We start from the raw sequence: 25,713 nt of genomic DNA, 5'->3' as shown, positions 1-25,713 counted from the left end.
ATGCTGCTCTTTCTTACTAGCACTATGTTCACTTCAACAATGAGTTTAGTGCTATTAGAAACACAGTGAGTCCTAAACTACATGTTAAGTGTCCATTCAAACTTTAACCTGATTCATTTAGGGGGAAAAAATTTTGAGAAAAAAAAAAAAAGATATATTATATCCAGGTCAAAGCCTCGCTTCCAAGCCATCTCATTAAAACTTCACCTCTTTAAAGAAAGTATTATCTGTTCCTTTAACAATGAAATAGGCATAAAGTGCCTGGCTCAGCAGTTAGTATTTAGCACAACAGGCTCCCATGCAGGAGTCTGAACCAAGGGCAGATTCCACCAAAAGTGTCTCACCCTTCTGGACTATCAAAGGCTGGGAGTTCTACAAAAGCACCTCTCGCAGCCTCTAACAGAAGAAGCAGCACCTACTGTGATATCCCGTGGATATTCTGTAAGCGCTGTTAAAAGAAGACCTAAGTGAATGTTTCATGATGCAACCCAAATCTCACCCGTCTTTAGGTTTTGCTACAAATCCTAAAGTCATGCCAGATTTGCTGAGATTTATGAACCTGGAGCCAACTTCTGAGTGACCCTGGATCAATTTCTGGTTTCTAATGGAAACCACACCAAAAGGTTTGCACAATACCTCTACAAACCAAAGACCTAAAATAAATGCAATCTGGCAGTCTTCCTAGGACAGACAGGATGGGTTCTAAGACACAAGAACCCTACAGGAGGGAAATAAAAGATGGGAAGGGGGAGGAAGAGAGAGAAGGTCCTCTGGGTTCCAAGAGGGATGGTGTGCATTATCTTTCTTCCCCCTGCTGAACCCCACCAGAAAGCAGGGGACAGAGTTAGGGATAACCATTCCTCGTACCTTTTACCATGTCTAATATATAGCTCCTGTTACCTTTAAAATATTTTAACAGCAGCCAACTTTACGGGTGAATGTGAATGACTGGCTTCTTCCCTGTCCCCCTTGTGTCCAAACATCTAATTCCATGGAGAGTAACAAATACCTTCATCATCATAGCTGCTACTCTCTCAAATAATTCTGTTATTTCCAAGGTTTACCTGCGTAGCTCCAAAGTTTAGTCACAGCTTATAAACTCTTTAAATAAATAGCTTTTGTGACACTGTAGCATTAAAGAGAGGTTTATTGCAACAGTGGAGAACAAAAATATATACCATCATGGATTTCTGTTCCGTGCAACATTATAGCTTCGCTTAATTAAAAAGTGCCAAGAGCAGTAACCCCATAGGCATTTACATCTTCTATAATTTCTTAATCAGCACAAAGCCTTGCTATAATACAGATATTTGATGAGCAACTATTGCTTAATACATAGTTAATACATAATTAACACATCAGATTTTTTAACCCAATCAAAGAGCCACGTTTCAAAGCACAACCCCAAACCCTTTATTTGTCAGGGCTAATAAGGAGAGTTGACATCTGTGCACATGCAGCTGGGACTACAGACACATCACTGTCTGTTTTCTGTCCGCTTTTATTTGTTTGTATTCCTTGTCTGACGATCTTGCCTTCATCAAATAATCTATGCTGTCTTCAGTCACAAGCCTAAATCAAAAATGTCTGCTGTGGCATTCTTCCCACCTCACTGGTTACCACCACCCACTGGACTCCATCCTGGGTCAGTAATCTGCAGGTTTGTTTACTATGGGTTTTTTGGTAGGTGGTTTAGGGGTGGGGTGTTTGGCACTGGTGTCTCTACACTAATACAGCTACACCAATGCAAACCCTAGTATAGCTGCAGTGCACTGGTGTAAAAAATGACTTGCACCAGTGCAGTTACATAGGTGTAACTACAGTGGTGCAAACAAGCCCTCATTGGAGGTACGTCCTAGAAGCAAAGGGTTCCACATATCTGAGGAAAACCAAGCACCAGTGGTTTTCTGATTTGCTGATAATGTGGGCTTGTCACCTGCAAAATCTCATGCTATAAACGAAAAGCACAAAATTTCATCCAGTCACTGTTTACACATTTTCACACTTTATTAAAAGAAATGACCTCATGATTTCAAATGCAGCTTTTGGGGTGTATACGTGTGTCCAAATTCTATACTGCCCTTCCCCCCAAGAGTGGGTGTACACAAGCAAAATGCTGACCCAAACATAATGACAGTGGTGTGAATGGCACAGTGTGGCACAGTTATAATAATCTCTCCCTCCCCTGCACTGTACTGCTTGCTAACAACAGCTAAACTCCAGCTGCTTTTCAAATCTGACATTTAAATGATTGGCAGCATTCCATGTCCTTCGTTTTAATCAGGAAGGGGTTTAACCCTTCTTAGGCATGCTAAGGGAACAACGGTCTATTTGAACATTAAGGGTTAATTCAAAGGATTTTTTTTGAAGATCTTGTTTTGAGAGAGATTATATGTCTCTGCCAACTTGGCAGTGAGAGAAGGGATGACTGTGCTGTGGGAGCTTTATAAGAAAGGCACACCTGCCTAAAAACATGTCTTTGGAAGATCTTTATTTGCCAAAAGACAGGCATCTGCTTGCTTCTCAGTTTGTGGTAATCAGCAATAGAAAATAATAAAGTTAGTCAATCATGGAAGCAACACACAGTAGCATAGCAAGAGAACCAAAATGAAGCACAGTGCCCGGAAGATATCAGAGCAATACCTTAACTATTACGCACTTTAGTCCAATTTGCCTCACAGCAATGTTATCTTCTGCACTTATCAAAAGATATCAACACCTTATTATGAAACGAACACCAGCATGACTTCACACGTTAAAAAATAAAAAAAAAATCTTTGCCCTAGTCTAATCTCTTACCAACAGGGTGCGTGTGAGAATCAATGACACTGTAAACTCCATCAGCACTAGATTATGGGCCAAATCTTTAAAGTTACTTCGGCACCTCCCTCCCATTGAAATCAAGATGAAGTAAGCACCTAAACAGCGTTAAAAAATCAGGCCCTTTGATTTTAAAAGATGCTGGACAAATCAAAGAATGTAAGCTAACACAGAACATTGAGTCCAAACCACCAAACCAAAACCCCAATACAGCTGTGAACAAAAGGGAAACAGGTATGACTTCAACTTTTGTTAGAAGCTTCAAGCTAAACCCTGGTCATTTAAACCCCGTTTTGCCAGTCCACTAACCCACACATCCCAATCCCTTACCTTTAAAAGGGCTTCTATGTGTCCTACTGTCACCCAGTCCCTCTCCTGTGAAGTGTCTTCTAGCTAGCCAGCCCATTCACTGGGATCTTCAAGCAGTGCCAGATGGCCACTACCATACATCAATCAGGGGCCGGGGTTTCCCTAGCTACAGCACAATGGATTGTGGGGTGCCTCATCCTTCCCAGGCTCTTTCATCCGGCAGAAGCAGGACTGTTTCTTCTGCCATTGCTCCTCAATGAGTGTACTGAAAAGACCAGGACAGACACCCGAGGATTCAGTGGATAGAAAGGAAGGCAGCACCAGTTTTCTTACTAAAGGATTCACTCTCAAGTTACTCCAAAAATCTTCTAAGTGCAGGGGCGCTCTCAGCCCTGAAAATCCCAGGACATGAGACGCAAGCCACCAGGGCTGAAGATGGGGGGGGGAGGGAAGGGAATGAGGAAATTGCAATGTTCCTATTCAGTCCTGCCTCTCCCTGCAGAGGAGCTGAGTTATTAGAGGCTGGTAGGGCTAATCCCAGCAGTCAGCCACACTATTAGACAGTTCCAGCTTGCAACACCACCTGCTGCCACAGGGGGACTCCTGGTGGGGCTGAAGTATTTGGGCAGCAAGCAGAGGGACTGTGTATAAAACAGAGTAGAAAGTTCTTAGGGGCTAATTCAGATTAGCCCCTCCAGAGACAGGGTATGGGGTCTATGCTCCTACTTCTTGAGGTCAAGTAAGGACAGAGGGGGGTGGAATAAAGGAAGGTGGTCTTAAGCCAGAGGAATTGGTTCTTACTCAGCTTGATGGTACTAGGCAAGTCTCTGAGTCAAGGAGGATTCTGAGCCTGAGTGGGGAGTCAGGTGGAAACAGGAAGGGTTTGAGGGCTAATTTTTGAGTCAAGGGAAAAGAAGGGATTCAGATCCGGGGGGAATTCAATAGAAGGGAGAGCTATCAAGCAGAAGAAAGTTTCAGGGCAGTGAGGGGTTGGTCAAAGAAATTTGGGGATGAGGTTCTGGACTTGCAGAGGGATGGGCTGGCTTGGTAGGGCTGAGTGTGGAAAAATGAAGGAGGGAGAGAGAGAAAGTGTTAAAGCAGTAGGGGAAGACAGAATAAGATCCGAGGGGCAGAAGTCTATGGAAAGGAGAGAGAAAAAAGAAAAGGTCAGGAAGGGGAGAGAATAGGGAGGGGGTCACATTGCTCCTTAATATAGTACTTCTCCATTTTTTATTCTGAAAGGGGCCTCTCTTTCTTTCACACCTCCCCACCAACATCCTTCACCCCCCCACCTACGTATTCTCCTGTGACACCCACTCTCCCACTGTCCATATTTCAGTCTGGAAAATGTGGTCCCCCTTTGGGAAGGGGGGGATGGTCTGATGTATGGAGGTGGTAGGAAAGAAAGCAGTGGAGGGGTCTCTGCTACCTGAAGTCCCACCACTTATTTTGGTCACCAGCTACCACCATCTCCCCCTTTACACTTAATAGAGAGAGGGTTTCCAGGGACCGTTCACAGGAGTCACTTTTAGGCTTCGCATATATACGGTTCAAAGTGACCTAAGTCTCCACAGGACTCAGCAGCTTTCCTGAAATCTACAAACATTTAAAAGAGCTTTGAAGCACAAAAACACACAGCATGATTCACAGCTGATCAGAGGCGAAATTCGGGCCTGATTGAACTCCCACTGATGAAAGGTGGGTCCAGGATTGCACCCCAGGTGTCTATAGTGAGCATAACGTAACAAAACAGATTGCTAAGCCACTCTGATGCCTAAAATTTCCTGAATGACCTAAGTTTAGGGACATATATCCAGATAACCCTCAAACAGTCTGACACCTCATATCACATCGATAGAGAAACTTTTGCTTTTAGATCAAGTGACGGGAAACCTCATTTCTACTCATGAATAGAGATCTTAAGTAACTTTTTTTTTTTATTCTGCTTTTGAAGCTCCTGGATTCACATATTTTAGATGTTACATTCCCATCTTACGCAGTTCATTGTTTAGACAAAAGTGCTGGCGAGAGATTAAGAAGGGAAACTGATAATTGGAAAACAAATTTGTAAGAACACTCAGCATTCAGAAGACTTGCCTGCCATTTCCCAAGATGCACTTTTGTTCCAGAAATAATGGTTAGCTGATAGATCAGGGCAAAATCGCACCCTACGAAAGCATTCAGGGAGGATATGGACACATCATTTTATGGTCAAAGAGTAACAGTCAACAAATTGATGTTTTGTAGAAGGTCAAAGACTTTCTTTTTTAGGAGACAGGAAACAAAGAGAGAGAAGACTAAAACACACATACAGAAAAACAGAATGAGCAATAAGCAAGACAATGGGAATTGACAGCCAGACAGATATAGAGGGTGTATAGAAATTGGCAATGCCACATCTGTACATCCAGATCTAGCATCTCATACTGCCCCCACAAAGAATGTGTCTATATAAAATAAGTGCCACGGCAGGTTACAAATTATATTTTAACTACTCAAGAAGTCAGATTTTAACTCAGCCAAAGACATCTGATTCTGTGCCTATTATAAAAGATAATGTCCTTATTTTAGTTCAGGGACATTCTCCTCCCTGTGCCCTTCTCCATTAGAAAATGGTAGTAAAAAGCCCAGGAATGTGGTATTGTTCTACCCAGAATAAAAAAATATCTGGTGACTTTCAAAGACAAAGGGATGCCAAGCAAATGTTGAAGTAGCACTAGTTAGGATTCTGAAATAAGACAGCACTAAAGTTCCAGTTTCCTGACTGAAGTGTACAACGTAGACCAGTGACTCTCAACATTTCCAGACAACTGTACCTCTTTCAGGAGTCTGATTTGTCTTGCGTACCCCCAAGTTACAACTCACTTAAAAAGCGCTTGCATACAAAAATCAGACAAAAATACAAAATTTACTGAAAAATGTGCTTACTTTCTCATTTTTACCATATAATTATAAAATAAATCCACTAGAATATAAATACTATATTTACATTTCAGTCTATAGTACATAGAGCAGTATAAACATGTTACTGTCTGTGTGAAATTCTACTTTGTACTGACTTTGCCAGTGCTTTTTATGTAGCCTGTTGTAAAACTAGGCAAATATCTAGATGAGCTGATGAACCCTTTGGAAGACATCTGCGTACCCTCAGGGTCCATGTACCCCTAGTTGAGAACGACTGACCTATTTATTACATTGTATTCTCTAACCGCAAAGTGTGTGTAATCTGATGTGATAGCTTGAACAATAAACTGAAGAAAGGCAGTTTCTCTTTCCAGAAATTGGCCTACAGCCTTATATTTAGAAACAGAGTCTTTCCTTTGGTTATTGCCAGACTGCTGCATATAGCATGGCCCTATTCACATACTCAAATCAATTAGCATTTTTCTCCATGAGCAGATCAAGGATTATTCTTCTGATTCTGTGCATGATGGCTCTCCCAGCAAATCACAATCAACATGACTGTCAATGATCTCCAAACTGTTCACTGGAAGTGGAGTGAAGATGGATTAGTCTAAATAATAATAAAGCAACACTTAAGATGGGAATAGAAGATTGGATTGTCCAGTCTAGCTCCCTGCCAATGCAGGATTTTTCCCTACAGTGTTTTGCCCAGTCTAGTTTCAAATGTCTCAGGTGTCACCATTTCTCTAAAAAGGCTGTTTTTTTCTTCAGGCTAACAAATCTCAACATCAGGAAGTTCTTCCCAATATTCAGTGTGAGTTTTCCCTGACTTAATTTCAACCCATTTTCCTAGCTATGTCCCTCCTTCCCTCACCCAAGCCCTACATATTGAATTCTATAACCTTTCCTCAAAGCATTCTTTTGAGCCCACTGATAATTTCGGGCCTGGTCTACACTTAAAATTTCACTCAGTATAGCTATACCGCTCAGAGGTATGACAAATCCACATCCCTGACCAACGTGGCTAGACCAACCTAACCCCCAGTGTAGACACAGCTAGATCAACAGAAGAACATGTCTGTTGACCCAGCTACTGTCACTCAGGAGGTGGCGTTCCTACAGCGATGGAAAAACCCCTTCCAGAGCTGTGGGCTGCATCTGCAGTATAAGGTTATGCTGGCAAAACTACAGCACCACAGCTATGCTGCTGTAGTCCCAGTAGCACAGATGTAGCCTCTGTTGCTCTTCTCTGCACTCTCTCAAATTTGTCAACTCTGAATGGAAAATCCCATGTGCAGTTTTATTATATCCCTATAGAAAGCAACTACTATCTCACTACTCCATGGTACGATCCCTCTGTAGCCCAACACAGCATTGCCTGTTTTATTTTGCTGTCATATCCCATTGTAAACGTGTGTCTAATTTGTCTCCTCATATCTGTAAAACATATATTCCACTTTAACTGTCTGAAGCTTTGCTGGTTAATTAATGCCTGGCCTTCCTCTACTCTGAGATCCTAAAGAGTCTAACCTATTTTCTCTTCTACTCTAATATTAAAGACCTATTTTAATGTCCATTAATCATTGACAACAACATTCTTGTCAAGCAGATTTGAAGTTAACTCCACCTTCTGCAGCAGTCTGGGAGAAGATTCTCAGGAATTTAGTGCCAGACTACACAAATTAAGAGAGATTCGGGGAAAGTCTTTACAACTAACAATGTTAACAGGGCAGGAAGTTATGAACTGAAGAAAGATGTCACAGGGTACATCTGACCTATCAGTGTAATTTTGTCATAACTGATATATGTAAACAGCTAAAGTTTTGGCTAGGTGTAAACTCACAACATCATTGTATTTGCCTTAAAAGAAAAAAATCTACCAATATAGTAAGAAGCATAGTTTTTGCAAGCTACCATATCTCTGGGATGTAATATGGGCTTAGCTTATTCTATTTAATTCTGTTGAGATCTTAACTCACAACTACCTGACCTGGACTACATCACTGTTTAAAATTACTTATAATGAGTAAATACCAAAACAACCCATTAGGCTGAACTGTATTCGTGACACTCCAAGGTGTTGTTATAATCAGGGGAGTTATGTTCAGGGATGTGTATAAGGTTCTGATGGAGGGAGTTTGGGAGTGAGAGGAGTGTTGGAGCTCTACACTGTGTGCTCTATACTACAGTGAAAAAACAGTTACCGACCTTTGTAACGGTTGTTGTTCGAAATCTGTGCTCTGTAGGGTTGACTGTGGTGCCCCCTGAAGAGCCGTGCTCATGCGTCAGTATATTAGGCACCGCTGACCCTACGCCCTCTCAGTTCCTTCTTGCCAGCAACTCCGAAAGAGGGGCAGGAAGGTGGGTAATGGAATGGATATGAGCAACACATCTTGAAGAACAACAGTTACAAAAGGCAGGTAACCATTTTTTTCTTCTTCGAGTGCTTTCTATGCTAGGTGACTCACAAGCAGTATCCTTGGAGGTGGGCTTGGACTTCACATTTTGGCAGTTTCTAGTACTGCTCTACAGAAGCCAGCATCGTTCCGGGAGCGCAGCCTCCATGAGGAGGGCCCTCAAGCAGATATCTGGGTCCTTTTGGGTTCTAGGTTGAAAGTTTTTACAGATTTGACACTTGTCCTTTCTATGGGATTCCCCCAGTACTTCAAGCAACTGTCGTGGGGGGTCACTGATAGGCATTGGCCTGCTGTATGTCAAACATGGTCTGAAGCTGGTAGAGCAGGGCATGCCCTACTCTGGAGAGGGAAGCCCAACCAACCGGGCCTCCAACTACCAGCTAACCTAACACTTAACTTAATGGCTAACTATGTACCTACAAAGAACAATGTACAAAGAAGATAAAGGCTGTAAAGAACCGCTAATGCTCTTGTGATCTGCAAGACAAAGTGCTTCAAGCAACCATCACGGGTGATAAGAAGGAACTGAGAGGGCTTGGGGTTGGCAGCGCCTAATATACCGATGCATGAGCATGGCACTCAAGGGGTCACCACAGCCGACCCTACGGATACCACTAAGGCAAAAGTCTCCGACAACTGTGCCCATGGTCACGCACACACCAGAATGGAATCAACATGAGCAAGCACTCAAAGACCAACAAAAACTTAAGATATTAAACAGTGTCATATGAAACCAGAAGAATACGGTCAAACCCAGGCTATGCTAATGGGTGCTAGGAGCTGGGTGGTGAGCACACAAATTAGCTCTGCAGTGAAAACATACTATTAGAAAAAGTTATATTGGGTTACTGGATTAAATCCTTTCTTTATCCTCCTTTCTACAGAGACCAAAGTAGTGGCATTCGCTTAAAGCCTAAACGTGCAGTCTTACTCATGCTGCACAGCCTCTCTGACTTCAGTCGAACTCTTCACCTCAGCTACAGCTGAAGCTGTACTCCAATTTCTGATGAGATTAACGGTTCCAAAACTGGAGTCACCTAGCGTTCTAGTTTCAATAGCCAGCACCATTTTTCTGGCTTCACAGATACTGCAAGTTTCCTTGTGAATAATCATCCAACCCCGAAGACTGCCTGTAGTCCAGTGTTTTTGGGAGCCAGTGAATAAAAAGGAAGTGACTAACATGTTTTTTGTCTCTCTAGCCACTTCTATAAACTGTTCAGCAGGAGATAGCCCTTAAAAACATGCTGATGATTCACTAAAATAACTTCAGGTTTATTATAATCAAACCAACTGCAGATAAAGTCTGCTGCCCACTTTTCCCAGTTAAGCTCCAAACAATGTCTCACAGCTCTTTGTAATTTACAGAAACAGATGTGGAGATGTAGCAATTTGGACACTTGTCAAACAGTGACTAAATGTTGTTTCTAGAGATTTCCTTTGCCTTCCTCTCTCTTTTTTTTTTTTGGGGGGGGGGTGATCTTCCAACTAACAAAGACCTCAGAAAGAATCAATACATTCTAATCCATGGACTTTCGCTTCACTGGATAGGTGTTGGGTGGATCTGTAAAATGTTAGTGTAATGCACTCTAAGGCCTTGTCTACACACAAGAGTTGTACCACTAATTGTCCCAATATCTAGTTCTACACTGCTTTAACTATATTAGTAGCACAACCCCCCTAGTGTGGACACTGTTATACCGGTCTAGAAGTTCTTATGCCAATGAAGTTGATTCCCATGAGGAAATAAACTGTACCAGTACAAGGCATCTTTATAATGATTTACCTGTATTCACACTAGAGGTTGTACTGGGTAACTAGTTTGTTTTACCCAAACAAATCACACCCCTAACTGAAATAGTTGTACTGGAACAAAATTGGTGTATAGATTAGGTATATGCTGGCAATGCAGACACTGCTCTCGGTCGTGTCCAAATCCACTTTCACTGAATGGATGATAGAAAAAAGCAGCTTTTTTCTAAATAGCACAGAAATCAGAAGCCTGGCTGGAAACAACAGAGAAAGGTGTGACGTTAAAGAAGCTCTGTTACAGTGGTTATCAAAATGTAAGGAGTCAAGTTAAAGGCACTAAAGATTGATGTCCTCAATCTGCTTCACCAGATGTCCTCAATTCTTTTGTGGAAGTCGAGTGCTGCATCTATACCTTGGCTTCAGTGACTGACTGGCCGTTCTCCTGAAACTGGCAGTTGCAGCGCTAGTTACTCTCAGATGAGGGGATGTTTTTTATGTTGTAGACAACTGTTCGTTAGACCCCAGACTGACACCACCAACTCTTTTCACAGAGGTCATTAAGTTAGTTGTCACGTGATGGCAACTTTCAGCCACTTTTGAAAACGACTAGATTCAACCAATTATCCAAAAGATGACAGGCTTATTATTCCCATTACCATTCCCCTGACCTGGCCTCTGTTTAATGGAAAGGGGAGCAGAAAAACCAGAACCACCACACACAGCAGGAAGCAGCCATTTCCTTAACTTGCCTTACCACATGCTTTCCCCTTCAGCCATGCCTGTTTGGACAATGGATAACAAATTAAAGAGATATCAACTTCTGACACATGAACGAATGATAGCTTTGACTCAGTGCAGTGCAAACTATCCCAAAACTTCAGCAAATCCTTCATTCTGGATTGACAACACTAGTCACGACAGCAACGGACCTCTCTCGTGAGCAATAAAAAGACAAAACATGGTAGGATTTCATGAGTTAGCCCCATATTCATTTGTGACTGAAAGAGAGAATAAAAATTAAACACAGATTTCAATCCCTTTCATCTAGGAAGAGAACATCTGACCTGCATTTACAGACCGGATCCCCATGTTCAGCCACCAACCCAAAATATTATCTTACATGCAAGAGAGTTGAGAGGGATCTATCCAGCTTTTAAGATTAAACTCGATAAGTTTATGGAGGAGATGGTATGATGGGATAACATGGTTTTGGTAATTAAATATTCACGGTAAATAGGCCTAATGGACTGTGATGGGATATTAGATGGGGTGGGATCTGAGTTACCCAGGAAAGAATGTTCTGTACTATCTGGCTGGTGAATCTTGCCCATATGCTCAGGGTTTAGCTGATTGCCATATTTGGGGTCGGGAAGGAATCATAGAATCATAGAATATCAGGGTTGGAAGGGACCCCTGAAGGTCATCTAGTCCAACCCCCTGCTCGAAGCAGGACCAATTCCCAGTTAAATCATCCCAGCCAGAGCTTTGTCAAGCCTGACCTTAAAAACTTCCAAGGAAGGAGATTCCACCACCTCCCTAGGCAACGCATTCCAGTGTTTCACCACCCTCTTAGTGAAAAAGTTTTTCCTAATATCCAATCTAAACCTCCCCCACTGCAACTTGAGACCATTACTCCTCGTTCTGTCATCTGCTACCATTGAGAACAGTCTAGAGCCATCCTCTTTGGAACCCCCTTTCAGGTAGTTGAAAGCAGCTATCAAATCCCCCCTCATTCTTCTCTTCTGCAGGCTAAACAATTCCAGCTCCCTCAGCCTCTCCTCATAAGTCATGTGTTCTAGACCCCTAATCATTTTTGTTGCCCTTCGCTGTACTCTCTCCAATTTATCCACATCCTTCTTGTAGTGTGGGGCCCAAAACTGGACACAGTACTCCAGATGAGGCCTCACCAATGTCGAATAGAGGGGGACGATCACGTCCCTCGATCTGCTCGCTATGCCCCTACTTATACATCCCAAAATGCCATTGGCCTTCTTGGCAACAAGGGCACACTGCTGACTCATATCCAGCTTCTCGTCCACTGTCACCCCTAGGTCCTTTTCCGCAGAACTGCTGCCTAGCCATTCGGTCCCTAGTCTGTAGCGGTGCATTGGATTCTTCCGTCCTAAGTGCAGGACCCTGCACTTATCTTTATTGAACCTCATCAGATTTCTTTTGGCCCAATCCTCCAATTTGTCTAGGTCCTTCTGTATCCTATCCCTCCCCTCCAGCGTATCTACCACTCCTCCCAGTTTAGTATCGTCCGCAAATTTGCTGAGAGTGCAATCCACACCATCCTCCAGATCATTTATGAAGATATTGAACAAAACCGGCCCCAGGACCGACCCCTGGGGCACTCCACTTGACACCGGCTGCCAACTAGACATGGAGCCATTGATCACTACCCGTTGAGCCCGACAATCTAGCCAGCTTTCTACCCACCTTATAGTGCATTCATCCAGCCCATACTTCCTTAACTTGCTGACAAGAATACTGTGGGAGACCGTGTCAAAAGCTTTGCTAAAGTCAAGAAACAATACATCCACTGCTTTCCCTTCATCCACAGAACCAGTAATCTCATGATAAAAGGCGATTAGATTAGTCAGGCATGACCTTCCCTTGGTGAATCCATGCTGGCTGTTCCTGATCACTTTCCTCTCATGCAAGTACTTCAAGATTGATTCTTTGAGGACCTGCTCCATGATTTTTCCAGGGACTGAGGTGAGGCTGACTGGCCTGTAGTTCCCAGGATCCTCCTTCTTCCCTTTTTTAAAGATTGGCACTACATTAGCCTTTTTCCAGTCATCCGGGACTTCCCCGGTTCGCCACGAGTTTTCAAAGATAATGGCCAATGGCTCTGCAATCACAGCCGCCAATTCCTTCAGCACTCTCGGATGCAACTCATCCGGCCCCATGGACTTGTGCACGTCCAGCTTTTCTAAATAGTCCCTAACCACCTCTATCTCCACAGAGGGCTGGCCATCTCTTCCCCATTTTGTGATGCCCAGCGCAGCAGTCTGGGAGCTGACCTTGTTAGTGAAAACAGAGGCAAAAAAAGCATTGAGTACATTAGCTTTTTCCACATCCTCTGTCACTAGGTTGCCTCCCTCATTCAGTAAGGGGCCCACACTTTCCTTGGCTTTCTTCTTGTTGCCAACATACCTGAAAAAACCCTTCTTGTTACTCTTGACATCTCTCGCTAGCTGCAGCTCCAGGTGCGATTTGGCCCTCCTGATTTCATTCCTACATGCCCGAGCAATATTTTTATACTCTTCCCTGATCATATGTCCAACCTTCCACTTCTTGTAAGCTTCTTTTTTATGTTTAAGATCCGCTAGGATTTCACCATTAAGCCAAGCTGGTCGCCTGCCATATTTACTATTCTTTCGACTCATTGGGATGGTTTGTCCCTGTAACCTCAACAGGGATTCCTTGAAATACAGCCAGCTCTCCTGGACTCCTTTCCCCTTCAAGTTAGTCCCCCAGGGGATCCTGGCCATCCGTTCCCTGAGGGAGTCGAAGTCTGCTTTCCTGAAGTCCAGGGTAAATTGTCAAGGAATTTTCCTCCAGGGCAGATTGGAAGAGGCCCTGGAGGTTTTTCACCTTCCTCTGTAGCATAGGACACAGGTCACTTGCTGGAGGATTCTCTGCTCCTTGAAGTCTTTAAACCACGATTTGAGGACTTCAATAGCTCAGACATAGGTGAGAGGTTTTTCGCAGGAGTGGGTGGGTGAGATTCTGTGGCCTGCGTTGTGCAGGAGGTCAGACTAGATGATCATAATGGTCCCTTCTGACCTAAATATCTATGAATCTATGACATATTAGTAAGGTAGCAAAACTAGGGTATTTTGTGGAATTTCTTTTTCAACCTGACTTACAAAATTGCTGTGAATGGCATAGGCACAGAAAAATATAGGCAGTAAGAAGACAGAGAAATGAACAATAATAATTAGTATAAGAGCTGGTGCAGTGAAAGCACAAGTCAGTACTCTGGTGACCATTCACTAACAGAGTATTTGTGCTTCCTATTTGGACTATTTTTTGTCACATTCCTCCCTCATCCCTAACACCAACCAAAAATGGCTTGAAAAAATATCTTAGAAGCAGTTCTGGGTCAGTTTGCTAGCTGCCAAGATACTAAATACAACTGTTTTTCTTCAAGTACATTACAATTACGCTTTAGAATGTACTACACATGCTCTTTCCTATTTTCAAACCTTTGCCTCTCAAAAACACGCCAAACAAATCTTACTTGGAAATACTGCCAGAGGCCACTGTCCCATAATGGAGGTAGCAAACCCAGAGCCACGAACCCAAAACAGTGCCCCTATTTTCTGTGGCCTATAAACTGTAATACTGCTGGAGTTTGAGAAGAAGATTTCATCCAGCAGCAAAAGAACACTTTTAATAATGGTTTGCCAGGTTATTTCAAGCCACAGTCATGCCGGTTAGAATGTTCTCAGTCACACTACATTGTGTATGTAGTTTTCAGATCAGATAAAAGATTACCTCACAGGGGACTGTTTTACTTTTCCAGAGCTTATGCTGGTCAGAAAACCCTGAGCAGACAAAGGTCAAAATGAAGGTCATAAGAAGCCATCATTAAAAAAAAAAAAAAAAAAAAAAGTGTTATGTTCCTTGCAGTGCAGCACCACCAATGGTCACATACCAGCTTACTTAAAAGGGGCGCAATTCCCAATTCACCTTGGAATCTTACCACTAACTGAACCTTTGAGACTCTTATTACATAAAAAACAATAGATTAATAAATATCATGGCAAAAATTTCTGCACTGACGAGTTACTTTAAACCTGGAATTTGAAAATATACAGTACAGTTAAAGAGTAACACGTGCATCTCTTTGAATTTCCAGCATCAATTTATTTTTCAAAATTCTGACTCTTTGGGATGCAGCCATTACAGGAAGAGAAATGCTGTTGTTAACATCTTTCCCCTGAATATATCAGTGCACAACAACAATGGAGAAATCAGGAGCAGATGCCTCTTGGAATACATGCAAAGCAAATCAATTGAATTTCCATGACAATTCATCTTCTTTGAAATGGATTTTATATTATTTCTCAAAGGGCTACAAATGATATATGCTACTTCCCCATTGTAAAAATAAAAAATTCTCATCGTTATCAAAAAAAGGGGAAGTTGTCAGTGTAAAATCAACTCCAATGAAGATAAAAGGTGGGAAGAAAACAGCTGCCATCTGTAACCATATGCAATATGCTGAGACAGCACCCAGCAGCGTGCCTGTATCATACAGTTATCACCATATTTGAACTTCCTGTAATGAACAAAAGACAGGCAATTACTCTGCCCATTTACCCAGACATCCCTTCCAGTGCTCTAGAGTCAATGGAGGGTGGGGGGAAGAGAGAGAGAAAGAAAAAAAAAGAAAGAAAAAATTCACACTGTGACTCTTCTAATTCTTTCAATATGTTGGGGTGATAAGGAATCCAGTCTTGCAGATCACATTTGATAGGCTTGGTTCCTTTGGGAAATCGACCTGTCTTTGGCATGCTTTTATGAAAGAGCCTTGTTAGTCCACAAACAAAAGCTTTCAGCCAAATAGAGCTTTGAATAGTCAGTTTCAAGCTCCATTAATGATTTAAAAAACTGCATCATCTCAATAGGCTTTCTTCTAAACCGTAAATAAATAATGCTTTCTTCAATAAATTGAAAAAAAATTTCACATTAAAATACTATGTGTCCACTTGCTAGAGTATTTTGTTTGAATTTTTAGGCCCTCTCTAGTCCCACAGGTATGAATTCCAGAGGGAATCAAGTCTATTTTGTGAGGGTATTAAGGATCCAAATGTGTTTTTCCTGAAATTGGTGTTTGCCATGGCATCCTCTCTACCTCCCCAAACTGTTGTGCAAAGTGCTGTGTGTCAGATGTATGCTGCCCCTCCCCTTCAGAGGGTGCATTTCACAGTGGTGAGATACATGCATGCTTTCTAACACATTTTGGGAACTTTTGGAATGAAAAGCAATACACAAATGTAACTTCTTTAAAAGCGTTTTCTCCCCCTAGGAAGCATGAAAATGGAAATGAGTGATGTGAGATATCAAACCCTCCCCACAAGGAGGAAAAAAAAAAAAAAGAAGAGGGGAAACTGAATTCAACCCTGAAAAATAATCAGAGCCTCTAAGAGCAAAGTGACTTGAGAAACTGTAACTTTGTGCTTTCACACGTCATATTCAGCTCGGGACAGCAATCTAAAGAAAATAAAGACAGCTACATCTGCTGACTCTGCCAAACAAATTTTTCAAATTTGGCTATTTCATTAAAATATCAGGAAGAGGGTCAGGAGCTGCTCAGCTGTGGAGAGGGTTGAGATTTTTTTGTTTGTTTATTTTCAAGAAAAAGTATCTAAAAACCACAAAATTTTCAAAACGTTTAAACAAATTAATTATGAAGTGTTTTACTGTATTTTTGACCAGCTCTATAATATACTTAGTCCACTCTCTCCTTCACTTTCTCCATTATTGCTTCTGCTAACCTTTACTCTCCTGATTTTCATCTCCCTCTGGCTGTGTCTGGACTACCCATTTTTGAGCCCTGGTATAAGCGTTAGTGTGGCTCAGGCACTGTATAAAAGACAAAGAATATAAAGAAAATAAAGGCATAAATAACACTTGAGCCTTGTTTATACCAACAGTCAAAAAACCAAAAACAAACAACAAGCACCACACTAAATTTGGTAGTGAAGAGACAGCCTCTGACTGCTCCTTTAGCATCTCTGTAATGGTCCTTTTTCCCCCTCTCTTTTCCAACCTTCATCCCCTCCTCTTATTCATCTACATTCCCTCTTTAGGTGGCCACCTCTGCTCCCACAGCCTCAGCCTCTACGCCAATGACAAATTTACCTCTCAGCTCACACCCTTTTCCCTCTTGTACCTTCAACTGTTTCTGGTCTCCTAGGTGTCTTGCTAGAATCTTCAACTCACTCTCTCCAAACCTGTTTTCTACTTGACCCATTTACTACATTTCTGTATCAAACTTAACTATGCAGGTCAGTCCTTTTGTTCCACAACCAACACTGACAACTCCACTGTTCTTCACCTCTTATCCACCTGCAACCTCTTCCTACCCACATTTCTCCAAAATGCTGTTACTAAAGCTGTCTCTGTTTCCCACTGCTCTGATCACGTCACCTTCCTTAATGAAATCCTTCACTGGTCTCCTGTATGTCAGGAGCTCAGAAACAGATGCCTCATTCTCACTCTCATTTACATCTCTGATACGATCTCTCTCTTTTGCTCTTCATGCACCACTATTTCCTTTCTCCTTTTTGCTTCTTTCATCCTTTTCTAAAACTTAGGCCATGTCTACATTACAACGGCCCAGCTACAGCGCTGCAGCTATGCCGCTGTTGTGCTGCATCGATGGCAAGGGTTTTTCCGTCACCAGACTTAACCCACCTCTCCAAGACATGGTAGCTCGTGGTATCTACAGTGGGGGTTAGGTTGACCTAACTATGTTGCACAGGGCAGGAAATTTTTCACAGCCTGCAGTGATGTAGCTAGATCGATCAAATTTTTAGGTATAGACCAGGCTCCAGCTTCACACCTACTCTTCTATTCTTCTATATTCTATTTATCATTAAGCAACCCCTCTTTCCTCCTATAAGTCTCTTCCAGGACTTTCTACTTTGTTCTCATAAATCTTTCTTCCCCACCCCTTACATGAACTGTTTTCCCACGTCCTGTCTTGTCTATTTTATTTTGATTATAAAATCTTCAGGCTAGGGAATGAGGCTTACTCCATCTGCCTGCCTGCAGTGTGTGCACGCAAATTTATGATGCTATATGACTAACAACATCTTCATCCTTACCTCACCTCATTGTGTTCCAAATTGGCAAGTTGAGGCCTTTATTTTCAGTTTCCTGGCAGGTGCATCTGAATAGAAGTACTATCTCAACTTGGATTTTTTGTGTATTTTTTTTTAAAAAGAAAAAAACCTCAAACAATACTAAATTAAAGAGACCTAGCTGAATTAGGTAAATAGTTTACCAGTTTATTTGAGAGGGGAAAAACAGAGGATAACAATACACAAAGGACTAATCAGCATTTTAGCTATAAATCCTACTGGGAAAGAGAAGTGCACCCATGACTTTGGGAATACTCTTCCCATTACTTATGATGCTACGGCAAGTGCTTATGGGAACTTGGAGGACTTGAACAATTGCCCTACTGTGTACTTAGAGAAGAGCACCAGACAGTGCTGCTATAGGCAGACGGGCGCTTTGAGTCTAATAGCCAGCTTAATGAGCTACCATGGTGACAGTGTTGGCACCTAAAAATACACACTTCTAGAAATCAAAACACAGACAAACTGCTATGAACAGAGCAGGCTCTGTGCTTTTCAGCAACATCTTTCCCATCTCCAGTTCTGTATTTTAATGTCAAGACTCAAAACCCAGGAAACTGATCTTGAATGGGTGATGCTGTCACCTCTAGGGCTCAAGTAACTAACGAACCCAAGACCACTGCCAGGCACCTATGTGAGCTGGGCCTATTGGGAGCCTTATGTGGGGAGTGGGGCCAGGATATCGCACTTCTATGAGGGCCCAGGGCAAACCTGAAGCTTCTCACCCTGAGGGGTTGCCTGACTTAGTCTGGGGTCTCAGGGCTAGGTGAAAGAGCCAGTGCTGCCCACAGGAAGCAAACCCTTGGCTGATCCCTTAGGGCAGTGGTTCTCAAAGCCAGTCCGTCACTTGTTCAGGGTAAGCCCCTGGCGCGCCGGGCCAGTTTGTTAACCTGCCTCGTCCGCAGGTTCGGCCGATCGCAGCTCCCGCTGGCCGCGGTTCGCCACTCCAGGCCAATGGGGGCTGCGGGAAGGGCGGCCAGCACATCCCTCAGCCCATGCCGCTTTCTGCAGCCCCCATTGGCCTAGAGCGGCCAGTGGGAACCGCGATCGGCCGAACTGGCGGACGCGACAGGTTAACAAACCGGCCAGCCCCGCCAGGAGCTTACCCTGAACAAGCAGCGGACTGGCTTTGAGAACCACTGCCTTAGGGGAGAGTGATCAAGAGAGGCAACATTTTGAGAGCCCCAAGCACAGGGGCTTTTGCCCTCCCTGTTGAGATGTTTTGCCACAGCAGCTGTCTGGGAGGGTTCCCCAACCTTGGGCATTCCCTTTCCTCTGACTGCCCCAGGCCTTTGTGCCTGAAGCCATGCTCCAGTTCAAATGGTAAAAGCAACAGGAGGAAAAATCCTGCTTCAGCACACTGACCTGAAAGCCCTCTACATGACTTTTTCTAGCTCCGCTGTTGGCTGGGGAAGACGCTGCAGACTCCTGCTGCTAAAAAGGAGAGGATCCGAGTGCTGGATCACACTGCAAATGCTGCTGGCACTGAGCAAATGCTGCTCCTGCCTTAGGCTAGTGCCCTCTCCCTGTTGGAAATGCTGCTTAGAAAGAGGGAGAAAAAAAAAATCCTGCCTGGTAAACAGGCCCAGAGAGAGCGCCTTCAGAACATCTCTCTACCCTTAAAAAAGGCAGACGTCTAGGCTGCAGACAGTACATAAATACTGTCAACAGGAGGAGTTAGTGTGCAGCCTAGCTGGGCATGGCAGAAGTCACCAAAGGGAATTGCTTCCTCGAGTGTGAGTTGAAGTCAGAAAGCTTGCCCATCAGTACAGGGCTGATGTAGCACTGGATACTTATGTGGAAGAGAAAAGGGCACTAAGTGCAGTGAATGGGCTAATTCCTTAATACAACATTAACCTGCTACCCTACTTCGCCTCCTCGGTTTCTTTGTCCCCATAGGAGAAAGGGTTGGTCTTAGGAAATAAACAAAACTGTCATGTACAAAATGTTGCCCCTCTGCAAATATATTTTTATAAAACTCTGTGACTCCTCTCACAGGACAATACTTTTGGGAGGGGAAAAAAAAAAAAACTGTCAGCATTAACCATGCAAAAAAAAAACAAAAACAAAAACAAAAACTAGGTGGGATTGGGGGAGCAAAGGGAGAAATCCCTGCAGGTAACAGAATCAGGAAACTGCATTTTGTAAATTATCCTGCGGTTTGACATGCATTTTCTCTATATAGCGCAGCCAAGCGAAGATGACTGATAATACAGAACAAAGCAACACAAAAAGCTTCCTTAGGAAAATAACTGCCACTTTATGGTTTTAGAGGAATTATGCTTGTCCATACCTTCCTGATAACCCTGAATAAGAGAGTTTTGTTTTTCAATCATAATTTTCTGCAGATTATATAGAGCCATGTCATTTTAGCCTGCCTAGTACTTAAATAGTTTGATTTTTTTTTAAACCCAGATACTGAAACAATACAGACAATTGTTTTGAGATATATTTTCTTCTTCGGTTTATATAACGGAGGCATCTTTCCACTTTCCATGCTCTTCTGGGAAAGTACCGCTCAATTATTTTTTGGCTCCTATCTACTGTACGTGGCTAACGTTGAGGGTTGGAATAATCCGCTTTGCAATCCTACTGCTAAAATGCAGAAGAGATGAAAGAAGAGAAAAGGGAGCGGTAATTACTAATTGTTCAGGAGGGGTCCCTTCAATGACTCCTCCAGGGCACAAGAGCTGCTGAGCTAGCTAATGGCAGCACTTGAACTCACATCTGGTAACCACCCTGTCAACCTGTCTCAACAGGACTGAACTAGATGATTCAACGGAAAACGGTCAAAAGCACTTGGATCTACTCCAGCAACTTCAGGTGTACCAGAGGTCATTTTTTCCTTAGCAAAACACTGATCACCTCCACATGAGTGCTTATGAGAAGACAGTTTTATTGCACATCCCCTTTCGGACACAGTTTCTGATGGTGACAACAGCATGAGGTAGATGTTTGTTCTAGCTGTTTAGACTGAAAATAAAGTATACATTTTTAACAATGAAAGGAATTAACCATTGGAACGACTTACCACAGTCATGGTGGATTCTCCATTGCTGACAATTTTAAAATCAATATTGGATGTTTTTCTTAAAGATATGTTTTGCGAATTATTTTGGTGAAGTTTCTATGGCCTGTGTTACACAGGAGGTCAGACTAGATGATCACAATGGTCTATTCTTGCCTTGGAATCTATTAATTATTTTAGGCATCCAATGTCAACCACATCCTGCTACATTACATGACCACTAGTATTGTCCAATATAACTCCAGATGAGCTGCTAATCAGTCTCAGTACAACCACTTCCCTGTTCTATTATTGAGGATAGACTGATCTTTCTTTTAGGTTGACATTAAAAAAAAAAAAAAAGGATACCAGGTTGACAAGCATGGAAACTGAAGGCCTATATCAACACAATAGGTCACTGCATGGGTAGTGCTAGCTTCCCACACCAACCCTGCCAAATAGATCGCTTCTAAAAATGAGACTGGCATTCAGTCTCCTCGTCCATCAAATTCTCGACTTCGGGACAGTTTTGCTATACGCCACTAGGAAATGGACTGAAGCCACCTCAGATCTCGTTGACAAAACACCCTCCTTCATCAGGTGACAAGTCACTACCAGCCTGGACCGGATCTGAAATGAACAGAGAGGAGGCGAACAGCGCTCTGTTCCATTAGAGATCTCAGGAGCCAGCCCGTACCTTTTGAAGAAATCTGTCTAATAGTAGTAAAACAGAACTTCCCAAACATACACACTGAATGGGCCAAATCCTGCACAGGGACTCTGACAGGTGATAGGAGGAGAGGGGCAAATTGCAGTAGTGTCTGTGACCTGGATAGTTCTTCTCCACAGTGGAAGTTAGCCAATGGATCTGTCTGTACAGTCATTGACCAGTTAGCCATACCCCATGCCATCTATGTTGCTGTTGAGAGGGATAATTCACAGGGAATGGAGTCTTTTTTTGGACTATGGTCTGGTGTCTGTCTTTCTACGCAAATCTAGGGCTGTCCATGCCTGCATGGTGAATGGAGTGGGGAGACTTTCCTCACCAATCAACAACTGCTGTTGCATAATCTCCTCCAATTCTCCTCTATAATGGCTTTGAATAAACTCACTTATATATACTGTATCCATAAATCTTTATAGAAAGAGAAGCCTGTATGTCTCTTCCCAGTTACACTCAGCCAAGTAGCTAAACGATTTAGCTATTCAACCCACTGAAGATGATGATGACGAAATAGGAATTGTTTGAAGTTTTGCCACTTCTTGACCCACTGCTTTGGAAAATGGTGAGTCTAGGTTAGACATTTGCTGCATTTTGACTTGGCTCCAAATAGACTGGAGAACTTGTGATAGCTACTACAACATTGTTAACCCTGCCTCAACATTAGAGCTATTAATGGTAATTACAGGATAGTTTTAATTTAAATGTGGTGCAGAAGCAAGCACCTTCACGGGGCGGGGGGAGAATGGATCCTAAAATATATTAGCCAGCTGGTCCAGATGTTTTCACTTTAACATTAAAGGCCTTCTGTTATTTTTTTCCTAGCAGAAGAAACAGCTGGGACTTAAATGGGAAAAAGAGAAAAGCAATGAGATGACAGAGAGGAAATGACATACAACCACTCTTTCTAAAGCAGCATTATTCTTAAGTACTCAAACTCATCAGCAGGGGTCTAAATTTTAGAATACACACACACACACACACTATAGCAAAATACATGGTTTCTCAAACTTCGAACATTTTTTTAAATGCAGGATTCCTCGGAGTTTAATAGATCCATTTAAAATTTATAGTCAAACATGAAATTAAATTCTTTACATTATTCTCACAGCTGATTTCTAGTCAGATGTAGAAGGTGAAGAAATTCAGCAGATTTTCCCCACTCCAAAACACAGAAAACTTCAAACTTCCTTTTTTAAACAGAGGAACAATCTCCCTGAGTTCCCATGAGTGATCTGATGTCACTGTTTCCCTCTTTACAGCTGCTCAGCTCTCAGCACAAATCTACAAAAAAAAGTTTCCATCTCATGCAAACAGCATGTGTGTACTGGGGGAGGGATGGACCTGAATCAAGCTAAACAGCCTGTCCTAATGCAAGCATGACAACATTTTATTAATCAACATGATGCCTCCAAGCAAATCAGGCAGAGTTGTTTCAGCATGACAGCACAAAAAACATCAACTGCAGCTGGTGACTCGTTGATTTTGGATTGTAATCTGCCTATCAGCACATTTTAAGGAACATTTGGAATTTCATTAAGTGCACAAAGCCCTGGCAGTGGGGGTGGGGGATATGACAGGGGAAAGAGAAAGGAAAGGGAAAGAATTTAAACTGATCTTAATAGTAGTAAATAAATACATGATAGCTTTGCATGTGCTTGCAGAGACTGGTTCATATGCTCATGTTGCCTGAGCATATCAGCATGGCTGGACTCCAGCTTTATAGTCCTGCGATCATGGCACAGAATCAGCGATAGAAGAGAGTTAGATTATTCCTGCTCAATAACTTGTAGTAATTCATGCTGCAAATCCCCATGCTGTTATACTTAAAAGGCTAGGTATTGACTGATTCTATTCTACTGTGCTGAAATAATTGAATTTTCCAGAAGGACTCAATTTAAGATTTCCCACTTCTGCAGAATTTCTCCTGCCATGTATTTTCCATGTATATGCCACTCAATTACAGAGAAGAGAAAGAAAACTAAACCAGGCGCCTCTGTAAGTCACTTAGCAATGTGAAATATATACCAGAGGTATCAGATAATTAACCTATATAGAACTACCCCAACAGTCCAGTATCCAAGGATTCAAAGGCAGGTGCAAGAAGTCTCATAATAAACAATTATGAAATAACTTCCCTGCAATTTATTGCTTTTAGACTATTTTTATCCTATCTAAATTTAAGGAATTGTTTGACGTCTGTGAACTTTATACTCAAAATGTTACCGGTTTCACCTCCTTCCATACCTGTATGATTTTGTTTTTATTTGAAGTATAACAGTTCATAAATAATGGAATTGTTTGTTTAATCAGTTATACGTCTCTATTTTCTCCCTCCAGATAGCCCAGCACTATTAATATTGTGCAGCCATAACACTAAAGGAATATTATGATCAGCACTGAAATAAAAGGGTCAGATCTCTTGCAACAGCAATTTAACTGACCTTTGAAAAGCAGTCTGTTACCATGAGATAAATACAAACTTATAACTATAACACAAGGAAATCATATTAGGACCTTGACAGTAACTAAGTTCAAGGTTTTTATCCCATGCATGTGTGTCTTTTCAAGTTAGGCTGCAGGAAGTTCTAAGTTTACTATATAAATAAAAGGGCCAAATTCTATCCCATCTCACATATTGATCCAACCCCATTGATTTCACTGTAGAAGTTGCTACCAGGGTGCAAGCCAAGACAGAACTGAGTCAGGATATTCTTTCTGCCTGAGCTAAGCAATTTTCCTGTTTCTTAGCTGATACAGTGCTTTCTTACACTCCCAAGAGCAACACCCTGTCCTACTGGCTGCGGGGTAAATACACTGAATACTGACCCAGGATGACTTCACAGGTATGAAGTAGAACACTGATTTCACAATGGGAGAAACAAAGTGTTCTCACAATTCATGCTATGATGCACAGCATCCATTCGCCCTTACCTCTTTCAGTTCCTGTGCAACAGAATTAAGGCGTTCATTTTCAGACTGGGTATTGGCAAGGACATTCCTCAGCTGCTTTAGCTCAGTCTGCAGCTCCATTACTTTTTTCATGTAGTACTCTTCTTTGGTAGCAGACTCCTGAATCAAGGTCTCCTCCCTGCTCTCTCCATCTGCTGCTACCTTCTTGTGGTTGGTATGAGCCTGCCCAAAAGCCTAGGATGGTCAGAAAAAAATGATATCTTTGATTAATAAACACATTGACCTTTGCATAAAAATTACTTCCATTTCAATAGTTCCCAAACTTAAACTTTTCCACATTTCAGAACTGCAAAATAAATAATTAAATAATCTTTTCTTGCACTTCAATCTATCCATTACAGCGCAGATCGTTAACTGGGGCAAACCAGCTTAGCTGCATTGACTTCAAAGGAGCTACACTAATGTACACCAGCTGAGGCTCTGGCTGTATGCGGATAATGACCTGACTCTGTAATTAGAAACCGTTTTGCCCAAGCAAGGCCCCTGAAAATAGCAGGATAGGGCCCCGGTGGTGTTCCGAGTGACTTATTCATGATGCATAAACAAATACACATATAGAACCTTGGATACATTCACATACCTGAGAGACTATCTACTATATTTCATACTGTTTGAAATTCCAGTGTTGATAGCTTACTCATCATTTTTGTGGCCGCCGTTTTAGTCTAAATGCTAGGCCAATAAATAAACTTTGTACGCAAGGAAAAACAACCAATGTTCCTTTAAAATCTGGATGGGATAACTGTTAAAATGGGCAATATCAAACAATGGCTCACGATACTAATGAAGGACCTCCTTTTGAATGCCATATATATTAGTAAAATCTACTGTCTTCATACAGCATGAGCACAGGTACTCAAAACAGGGAGATAGTGGACCAATTCTTAATTTGCTGTTGCCACAACAAAGTGATTTTATTTCTTGGTTCAA

The 25,713-nt window shown here is 42.2% G+C and overlaps 1 protein-coding gene across 2 annotated transcripts in view; it reads right to left on the bottom strand.

Moving 5' to 3' along the window:
• Positions 1-25,713, bottom strand: part of BICD2 (BICD cargo adaptor 2) — a 152,485-nt gene that overhangs the window by 38,765 nt on the left and 88,007 nt on the right. For both annotated transcript variants that reach the window (XM_077822370.1, XM_077822368.1), the window contains exon 2: positions 24,745-24,957. In XM_077822370.1, the coding sequence (XP_077678496.1) occupies positions 24,745-24,957 (213 nt within the window). The remainder of the gene's footprint in view (positions 1-24,744; positions 24,958-25,713) is intronic.

The sequence above is a fragment of the Eretmochelys imbricata genome, chromosome 7, assembly GCF_965152235.1.
Source record: "Eretmochelys imbricata isolate rEreImb1 chromosome 7, rEreImb1.hap1, whole genome shotgun sequence".
Taxonomy (NCBI): Eukaryota; Metazoa; Chordata; order Testudines; family Cheloniidae; genus Eretmochelys; species Eretmochelys imbricata.
The sequence above is the reverse complement of the archived record's forward strand: the minus strand, read 5'-3'. Positions and strand labels throughout refer to the sequence as shown.